This window comes from Tupaia chinensis, unplaced genomic scaffold, assembly GCF_000334495.1.
Source record: "Tupaia chinensis unplaced genomic scaffold, TupChi_1.0 Scaffold000197_1, whole genome shotgun sequence".
Lineage (NCBI taxonomy): Eukaryota > Metazoa > Chordata > Mammalia > Scandentia > Tupaiidae > Tupaia > Tupaia belangeri.
The window spans coordinates 8,693,586-8,703,669 of record NW_006159672.1 but is presented as its reverse complement, the minus strand read 5'-3'; the positions used below and the strand labels follow the sequence as shown (position 1 = coordinate 8,703,669).

Below are 10,084 nucleotides of genomic sequence, written 5' to 3'. Positions count from 1 at the left end.
TTCTCCCCTCCTCCTGCAGCCTAGCCACAGCATACACACCCCACCCCCAAGCTCTGTCCTTAGTTTTCTACTAGCTCCTGAAGGATTCCTCAAGCCCCCACCTGGTCATGGTTCTCTGCCCTCGGCCCCAGGTACAGCCTCTCTGTGGCCTCATATGAGCGCCCCAGAAATACTGACCACTCCCATCCCCAGTAAGTCCCTGCCCCCCATGCCCCTGCCTCCCTGTCCCAATTCTCCCTCTTGTTCATCTTCATTGTTTCAAGCCCCTGCTAAGGAGGAACCTCTGATGTACCCACTGGGTCCTCAGGCTGGAGAGACAATTCTGGGCTTCTCTCTATGGGATCAGAAAACCTCTCCCTCCCCTTTATTACTCCAAGGAGGTTGGCAGGACCCATGGGCTGGCCTCTGGGCTGGAGGTCACCCAGGAGGTTGGTGCCATCCCTCTAACAGGCGCTGGGATTGTTCTGTCATTCCTGCCAGGAGCAACAGGGTCAGTTCCTGGACACAACCCAAGTCCTGCAAGAGCCACCACATCATACTCTCAACCCATGTCTCCTGACAACAACCCTGGCTGTCTAGGGCTTAGGAAGGCCTGCTCAGCTTCTAGCAGGAAGGGAGTGACCACAATGTCTACTCTGGTCACATCGTGTGCCCCCGTGGCCATCCCAAGCTGTGTATGAACAAACTGGATGTGCCAGCACCCAGGGACACTGCAAGTGGAACACACGAGCAGGTAGTAGACCAGGGTGCTGCCTCAGAGATGAGGGACAAGGGCAGGCCTGTTAGTGGGCTGCTGGTAAGTGACCGCCCAGGGCTGTGAGTGGAGGAGAACCTGGGCTACCCTAGTCAGCAGAGCTGCTGAGTAGAGAAACAAGAAGGAGCAGAAAAGAGGTGCAGGGAGATGATTTATTATTGCATTTGACCGACCAGGGCTTCTTCCCACCCGCAGACCCTGTGTCCGCCCTACAGAGAAGGCCCAGGAGGGTCTGCAGAGTTCAGGGAAGCCCCCCATCAAGGGGCCTCAGGCACCCCCAGGCTGGAGGAGAGTCTAAGCTGTGCTGAGCCTCAGCTGGGACTGGGCTAGGGCCAGAACTGGACAGGTGGATGGAGCCCACATGGGGGCCCTTATCTTGCATCTGGGACAAGGTTCTTGCCAGGCCGGAAGTGAACAGTCCAGAGCTATGGTCTTCAAATCACTCCTTGCTAGGGTTTTCTCAGGTCAGCTTCAGCACATTCAGACATTACCGTCCTCAGCATGAAGACCAAGTCCAGTGAGGTAGGAGGGGGCCCAAAGTGGGAGGGTGGGGCAGCCTCAAGTCCCCAGTTGTAGAAGACTTAGGGTTAAGAGTCCGAGCTCACATGTTCAAGGCAACTTGGTGGGGACTGGGGACCTTTCTGGGGCCTATTGCTGGTGCCAGGCAGAGTCTGAGGCTCCAAAGCCAATCCCCTCTCCCTGCTGACCCCATGCCACGATGGCAGCGGCACCAGGAGTATCCTGTTCTATGAGTCTCACAGAGGTGTGAGGCCTCAGCCCTGGGAAGGGCTGGGGACCTCATCCCCATCTGGGCGGATGTGCAGAGTAACTGTCTCTCCCACGGTCCCAAAGCTGACCGTCTGGGTAGAAACCTCTGTTTTGAAGCTGCTGTGGCCACTGTCTGCAGAACGCTGGACCTGGGTACAGAAAGACTGTGTCCAGGGAGTGGTGCCCATGGGCCCAGCCCGGACTTCCTGCACAAGGAAGGAGACACCCTCAGAGCCATGGATCTGGGGCCCTGATGGAGATGACCTCTGGGTCCCAGACCTGAAGAAGCTGAGCTGGCTTCGGGGGCCCGGTGGACGCCCCACATTGAACAGGACAGGCTGCCCCACAGTGGGCTCACTGATCTCTCTCTGGAGCACCGAGACCTCACAGGGAGGGTCATCAGAAGCACTAAGCATGGGACCGCTGCAGCCAAAGGTCTCCCCTTCCTCAGGCACATAATCTTCCAGGTCAGCCAGGGTCAGCACTCGGCCATTGTGTGTAAGGATCTTGGGGTCACGGCCTTGAAGACTGTCAATGTCATGGGGCTCCTCTATCACAAAGGAGCCTCCTTCCTCCTCCTCTTGCCTTCCTCCCTCCTCCAAGGTGCTTTCCTCCTCAAGGGGGAGCCCACTCTCCTCTGGCTCAAGGCTGCCTGTGCCAGAGGTGGCCCAGTCCATGCCACCCCTGGCATCCACCTGGACGATGAGGGGCTTGCTGATGCAGACCTTGGCTGTTCCTCCAGCCTGGCCCTCCTGGGCCAGCAGCTTGTTGTTGGAGTTGTTGGTGTTGGGATCCCCTCCAGGGGTCCTGCTGGGGAACCCTGCTGAGCTGCCAGGCACTTCCCTGGAAGGAGACACACTCCTCGAGCCAGTCTTCTTCACTCGGACTTCAATGGTCTCCTCAACCTCCACCCACTTGGGCTGGGGCCCAGCACCTCCAGACAGGGCTGGAGAATGGGTCTCGGCCTCCGTCACATACAGTGTGGGCACAGTGGGCTTCCAGCCTGGCTCCCCCTCAGGCCTGCGGGGCTGGCTGGCCCCTGGCAGGTACAGCACTTCAGGGACCAACAATCCTGGCCTTGGTGGGCTGGCAGAGCGACGGGAAGGTGAGCGGGAGGGAGACTTGCTGGGGGATCTTCGTCGGCCACGGGGGCTCTTCACCACAGTTGTAATGGTCTCTTCTCTGGGAAGGGAGAGGGCCCAAGAGGAGATGGACACAGAGGCCCACAGCCTCACCCAGGATCCAAGCTATCAGCCATGCCAGGGCCAGCATGAGTGATCAGGTTAGTGTACAAGCGAGTGAGTGATGAGTGCACAAACACCTACACATGCGCTTGAGACCTGCAGGACCCCTAGCCACAGAACAACAACAAAAACCACAAGGCTTTGTGTGGCCAACCTGAGGTTCTACTATGCAAATTTCAAAACAAGAGGTGAGGTAATCAGGAAGAGCTGTACTGAATTGGATAAGCAGGCACCTTCAAAAACCAGGTCAAGTCTAGAGCACAGTGGTCCCCTGTGCATTCTCCCCTGCCTGTCCATCCCACCAGCAGGGATTACAGGGAGGGTGCTCAGACAGCTCTGAGAGGGCAGTTCTTCATGCCTCAAAAATCCTTGGTAGGGACAGGCTGAATAACTAATGTTGCAGGTACATGCGAGGGTCTAGCTCAGGCCAGGAGGGCTTAGGTCTAGGAGAGCTATTGAAGCCCCAGCCTAAGGCTTGTGGTCTAGGCCTCTGGGTCTGAAGTGTGAGACCTGACAAGGCTCCAAGTAGCTCTGGGCAGAAAAAGTAGGGAAGGCTGAGCAGGACTCCTGGCTCCAGACTTGGCTTGGACATCATGGGCACATGCCTTCAGAGAAGCCTCTTCCCCTGTCTGGACTCCATTTTCTAAGATGGGGGTGGAGAGGAGGGAAAAAGAAGGCAGAACTCACAGCGATTTGCATGTGGGTATGCATCAGGCATAGGCCAGGGACTTTGCAAGCTCTCTCGCCTGACTTTGCAACAACAACTGGGGGTTAGGTCTGATGCTCGTTTATAGGTGTGGACAGATGGTTGGAAAAGGTTCAAAACTTGAATGAGACAGAATCAGAGGCACACCTGTCAGTCCGGGCCCTCCTCTGGTACCCGGTGCTCCTGACCTTGCCAGGAGCTGAGGTTGATATGAGTAACAGGCAGGGAGCTAGAATATGCCAAGAAACACACAGACCATTCTCCTGAGCCACGAGACCTGTACTTCCCTTGGACAGAGGGGCCTGGCATGTATGTGTGATGACTCAGCTGTTGCTGACTGCCTGCTCTGACAAGGCATTGTCTCTCTCTTGTTCAGCTTTGCTTCTAACCCAGGGCTTCATCCGGGAGCAATTGCTCCCAGGGATGGACCCAGAGTTGCATGGTCACACCTCAGGGTACACAGGTTCTGTCTTCTCCAATCCTCATGTAGTAAGGACGACAATTAAACTTCACTTAACTGCTGGGAGAGCTGAGGCCTGGAAATGTGGCCTACTCAGGGCCACAGGCCTGCCTTCCTGCCTCACACCCAGGCTTAGGGGCATTAGGCTTGCCACTGTTCAAACATTATGGGGGCTGGGCCAAGTGCCATCTGATGACCTCATGCTGTACAATCTGTGGATGCAGGGCAGAGAGTTGAATGGAACCAGGAAGCTCAATCACTCCTACATGTTTTCGCATCTATTGAACTCACTACTGCCCCCATGAGGGCACACAAGCATCCTGCACTGAGACTACAAGCGCACAGTACCTGGGCCACCAGGTAGCTGGGGTCTTTTTCCAAGCCCTGTTTTCCTCTGGTGTCCCTGTCTCCCCAGGGCCTCTCCATGTATGGTCTGCCCTGGAGGCAGTGCTGTAACTGGGCAGTTGCCTCCTCCATTCCTCAAGCTGAGGGGACCCATTCTTTGCAAGATGAGGACTGCCACCTTCCTAAGCCAGGAACAGACTGAACTTCAAGGCAACTTGTGAATCACCTGGTCCACCCTCTCCTAGGCACAAGCTACCTCTGAAGCTTCCCCCAAGGGGGATTCCTGAATTCAACTCTGCTCCTCTCCTTTTTCATCCATAAAACGTGGATAATAGGGGCCAATGACTGGTATGGTGGTTAGGGCACTGGACTCCCACAGAGCCCACCGTGCTTTGAGTCCTGTACCTAGAGACTTGGTTTCTTGCTTTCCCTTTTTCTCTCTCTCCCTCTGGTGAGCACATGTGCCCTATGACAAATATAAAATAATAATAATAATAATAATAATAATAATGAATAAAATTAAATAATTCTTTCTTAAAAATGTGGGTGATAATGTTCCCCTCATGGGTAGAATGCCATCTGTGTGAAGCCCTGGCATGGTTGCATACCTCCTAGGATGGGGTGTTGGCTCACTGCCACCTCAGGCAGCCCCTTCTACTGTGCAGTGGCACAACAGGAGTACCCTGCTGGGGGCAAGCAGGAGTCAGTCAACGAAGGGATTTCATCAAATGGCTGACAACAGGATTCTGCAGCAACATGCCCAACTACAGGCCCCTTTAGTAGGTTGTAGGCACACAGGGAACTAAGAGGCTTCCCATCCTGGAGCTCCTCATTCATCTGGCCTTAGGAAGCCAGTATTTCTTGTCTCTTGGGTTTTGCAAGCTCTTTCACTAGCTCCACCTCCATACATCTCCTACTGGAAGTCCCCCTAGATTATCTAGGCCAAAACTGAGCCTGGCAGGTGGCATGGTGGTTAAGGGCACTGGACTTCCACACAGTCAACCGCAGTTCAAGTCCTGCACCTGGCGTTTTGCTTTCTCACGTTCCCTCTCTGTCTCTTGCTCGGTCCCTCTCTGGTCACATTATAATAAATAAAGCTAAAAAAAATCTGACATTCATAAATTCTCCCAGCTCTGGTCCCCTGGTAATACTTCATCCTCTTTGTGTGAGGTTTTCCATGCCTTGGAGGCACTGAAGGACGAAGAAAGCAATGGTGGGTATAGCACCAGGGAAATGGGATCTTAGTTGGCTTCCAACCATGACCCAAACTGAGCTAACCTCTCTTCCCTGAACCTCGGTTTCCCCATCTTTCAAATGTGAGGACTAGGCTTAACAGACCTGTAAGGGCCTTACGGTTGTTCTGCCCACTACACCTGCACAATCTAAATTAAATTCAAATTAATAAAAAATAAATAAAATTTAAAATTCAGTTTCTTAGTCATACTAGATGCATTCCAAATGCTCAACAGGCACACATGGCTGATGGCTGCTGTAGTGGCCAGGGTAGAGAAAGAACATTTCCATCATCACAGGAAGTTCTGTCAGACAACACTGTCTTTGCTCCTAGGTTACTGAGGGGTAGAATTCTCTCTAGTCCACTGTGGGAAGTAGCCCTCAGTCCCAGCTTCATCCTAACTGGTGTGACTGGGTCCAGGATCTGGGTGGGCCACTGAGAAGTGGGCAGAGTAAGTGTAACATGCTGAGGTAGTGGGGTCATGGAGTGAGTAGTGAGACTGTGGACATGAGCTGTGAAGTGTGGACATAGCCAAGGTCTCGGGGGCAGGTGGTTATGCGAGGTATCTGCAGGTATCTGCAAATTGCTGACAATCTGCAGGGTGAGAAAAGGCCAGGCAGTCAGGCAAGCAGGTGGCCAGGCTACATGGGCAAAGTCCAGGCAAGTTAGTGGCATGCAAGTGGCACTGCAGTCAGAAGGAAGGTTAGGAACACGCCTGCACTTACATGATGACGGTTTTCTTGGGGACTTTAGTCTCCTGTTCAGTGACTACAAAGAAAACAGTTGGAATAGCGAGGATTACAGACCAGCCAGCGCTCAGGCTGAGCTGAGTGGTATGGCAGTGCAGTAACCTGCTTAGCTTGGGAGCAGTGGGTCCAACCCTGTCTGGCCATGTGCCTCTGGGCAGACCATCTCAGCTTGGAGCCCCAGTTCCCTCGCCTGTGCAATGGAGGTGATAATGGTTATTCTGAATAGCTGGAGTATGAGGAGGTCTGACAACAATGCATTCCACCTGAAGGTAGGACCCATTATCCCTCTTGAGGGTCTTGCAGAGGCTGTGGGCAAGTGAGGGCCCTGCCTATGCTACCTGCACTGGAATCCCAGCTTCTCCCTTAGCCAATGTGCCAAGGGAGTCCCGTAATTTGTCAGACTTACAGTCTCACTTTCCATACATAGAAACTGAATCCTAGAGAGAAGGAAGAAGTGGTCTATTGCTGCACAGTGAGTCAGCAGCCACACTGGGGCTGAACTGATGACTGCTTTACACCCCCGCCCCCCACCCCCCTCCCAAAAAAAGCCCTAAAGACCAAGAGGTATCTCTCAGGGAAGAACTTTGGAGTTCTGAACTCAGTATATCTGAGCTCTGTGGCATGTGGCATGGGAACACAGATGTCCCACAGGGATCAGTCCCAGAGGATGGCTGGACAAGGTCCTGAGCTGTGAGTAGGCAACCTAAGTCTCTCCATAGGAGAACCCTCAGGCTACAAACTCAGTGGTCTCTCGTGGTAATTGCCTCCCTGCTCAGAGCCACCAGGATAGGACATATAGTTCCCAGTTTTACAGATTGGGGACATGAGTTCCAGAGATGGGACAGGACTCAGTGGGATCAGGCAACACCTATTCCCAACCTTCTTGAGGCTCCTCCCCTGTAACTTCCAGGCAGGATTGGGCTTGGCACAAAGATGACCCCTCCTAGGCTTGGCCGATTACACATGGCAGCACACAGGCTACCAGTATCCTCCCATTTCAACAGCTCTTTCACCACCCTGCAGGGAAAACTGAGAAGGAGGCCTGAAAAAGTCAAGTGGTGTGGCCTGGGGCACACAGCCTCTAGCTTCTGGTCTGGGGGATTTTCTGCTTTGTATACTGCCAAATAGAGAAAGATTTTCCTTTAGATGACCAAGACTATTTTAAATGTTGTCTCCAATGGGGCGCGCATGAATTAAATGTACTAGTGTGTATTTGGGAGCCACTTATATGTGTGTATGTGCATGTACATGTGATTACATGTGTGCATCTGAGAGCACATGTGTATGTGTGTGTATGTGTGCACACCCATATTCGTATATATGTGTGCCTGTTTGAACAGGCTGTCCTCTGGGGGACAAGAGTCCACAGGGAAAATGGGATCTAGTCAAAAAGCTCTGTGTCTTTTAGACCAAGTTAGGCCCAGTGTGTTTGCTGCCTGCCGGCCAGACTGTGTGCACAGAGTATGTGAAAACCCAGGGCTTCTTCCTCATTCTCCTTGATGGGAATCCTTCTTGCTGCTCTTAGAGGTGGTGGCCAGTGCACCACTGGGCTGCTATACTCCCAGCACCTTTGTTTGTAGACCTAAACTGCCACTTGACCAGCTTGGAGTCCAAGTGAGTATTTGCAACCACAGGAGAGGTACAGCTGTGCGAAGCGGAGCTCCTGACTTGGCGCAGATTCACAAGCAAGGAGCGGGCAGAGCCCACCCATAGCATCTGCCAGGGTCTGTTTTGGCTGCAGAGCCATTGGGTTAAAGATGAAGCGGCAGGATAGGAGTTAGAAAGCAGGGAGGCATTGGGCTCTGACTCCAGGATCTTCAGGGACTGGCCTTCTTGCCTCGCCGAGGTGCTAACAGCAGTAGGCCCGGAGGCCTGCTCTTCCATGCTGCCACCCCTTCCTCCGTACCCAGAAAGAGACCCGTCATGATAACCAAGTAAATAACTAAAACGGAAACTCTGGTCACCAGCAAGAAGAAGCTCTGGGCGTCCCCACCAGGCATTCCTTCAACTGTGAAACGTGAGATATACAGAAGTCGAGGTGCTGGTGGCAGCAAAATGTTGGCGTGGCACTGTGGGGGCCAGCGGATGTCATGGGCCTTCAGGGACACATGTCCAACATGAGACACTTGGAGTGGACGGGCTCAGCCAGGGCCTGTGGCCCTCTGGAGGATGAGTAACAAGAAGCTCTGCCCAGTCAGGCAGGAGGGGTCTTCCTGAGGGCTGTGGAGGATATCAAAGGTCCCAGGTGGCCCAGGATCTTCAGGGACAAGAGGGCTCAGATGGACAACCAGCCTCTGGACACTGGATAATTCAAGTGGCACCAGAGGATGCATATGCCAACTTTCAGGACTTGGAGGACACATATTCCAACTCAAATTACAGTGGGAGCTGCAGTTTCATCAGGTGTTGGTCTAGCCTCTGCTCATATGCCCTTGGGGACAGGAGGCTCACCACCTGCCCAGACAGCCCCTGCCAGGTGGGGCAGCTCTGAGTAAGCCACTCAGGACAGATGCCAGTGTCTTTCTCCCTGCTCTGGCTGTTCCTGGCCTACCTGGGCCAGTTGGAACCCTGGAGGAGTGAGGTGTCGTGTCTTATTTCACCTCCCTCCCTCCCTTCACCTTTGGTCCCTAGTAAGGCTCATTCTGCAGCCTGGTCCCCTCCAGAACTTCAGAAGCAGCACCAGGCCAGGCTAATGAGGCTGAGTCACAGTGTTCTGGTCTCTGTGTGGAGGGGCCCAGCCCCTATTTCCCAGCCCCAGAACCAAGCTGGAACCCAGAGGTCTCACCCTCTGCTCTTGGTATACATCCCTCCCTCAGAATGTCCACCTGCACAACACCTCCCTGACCACTGCTGGTCAGGCTACCAGGCCCAGGTTTAGGCTTTACATATATTCACGTTTCACCGGGGATGTTGCTCAGGGCTTGGGAACCCTTCCTCTACCATACACCCAGGGTTGTCTCTCCTGCCTTCACCCAGACTCTGGGCTCATGGCCCACTCCCTGCTGGCCCATGCAGTGCTGCCCCCAGTGAGGGACCAGAATCAGTGCTTGGCCCACAGTGGCCTTCTGGTCTCTCAGCCATAGCCCTCCCTGATCCAAGATGCCAACTCAGTCCCCTCCTCCAGGAAGCAGGCCTGATGGTGATGGTTTTATCCCCACCTGGCTCTGCCCAGGCTGGTGGAATCCAGCCCAGACCCTGAGACCCAGAGCCACTGAGATGGCACGGCCAGTGTGGTGGGTCCTACCTTCCACAGCAGCCACAAGCTGTTCCTTGTGGAGCTGGTCCCGGGCCCGCTGCGTAGGGCTCTGCATGTACAACTCCCCACTGCCTCGCGTCGTGCCCAGTCGGTTCACCAACTACAAAACAGGTGACACAGATATGCTTAGAGCTCACACCTCTCTAGGGGGACTAGGCTAGCTTTTTGGGGCAGCCTTGGCCACTTGAAGCATAGGGGCCCCCCACCCTGGCTGTATCCCCCATAGGGAAAATGGCCCCTAGCTCAGCCATACCACTCCAGGGGGCCCATATTGCCCTAGAGCCTCCTGTAAGAATGGGGACACTCTCTATCTATCCTGTCCAGTGTGGTAGCCATGAGGGGCTCTGAGCAACCTATATGGAGCTAGGGAGGCCAAGGAACTGAATCTTTAACTGGATTTCTGCTTAACTGACTTAAATTTGAATTGTCGTGCATGGCCAGTAGAGACTATCAGAAAGCTCAAGTCCAGAGATAACTTGGGTCCATCTGCTCCCCAGAAGCCACCATGGGGGACAGGTTCCCCCTAAGCTGTGGCAGCAGCCACACAGAAGAAGCTAGAAATTGGCCA

At 54.0% G+C, this 10,084-nt stretch overlaps 1 protein-coding gene across 1 annotated transcript in view; it reads right to left on the bottom strand.

Annotated features, from left to right (window-relative positions):
* The window catches only part of OBSCN (obscurin, cytoskeletal calmodulin and titin-interacting RhoGEF), a 169,478-nt gene that overhangs the window by 20,914 nt on the left and 138,480 nt on the right, over window positions 1-10,084 (bottom strand). Inside the window, exon 88 of the mRNA XM_006146982.2 lies at window positions 9,505-9,616. Coding sequence (XP_006147044.1) covers window positions 9,505-9,616 — 112 coding nt within the window. The remainder of the gene's footprint in view (window positions 1-9,504; window positions 9,617-10,084) is intronic.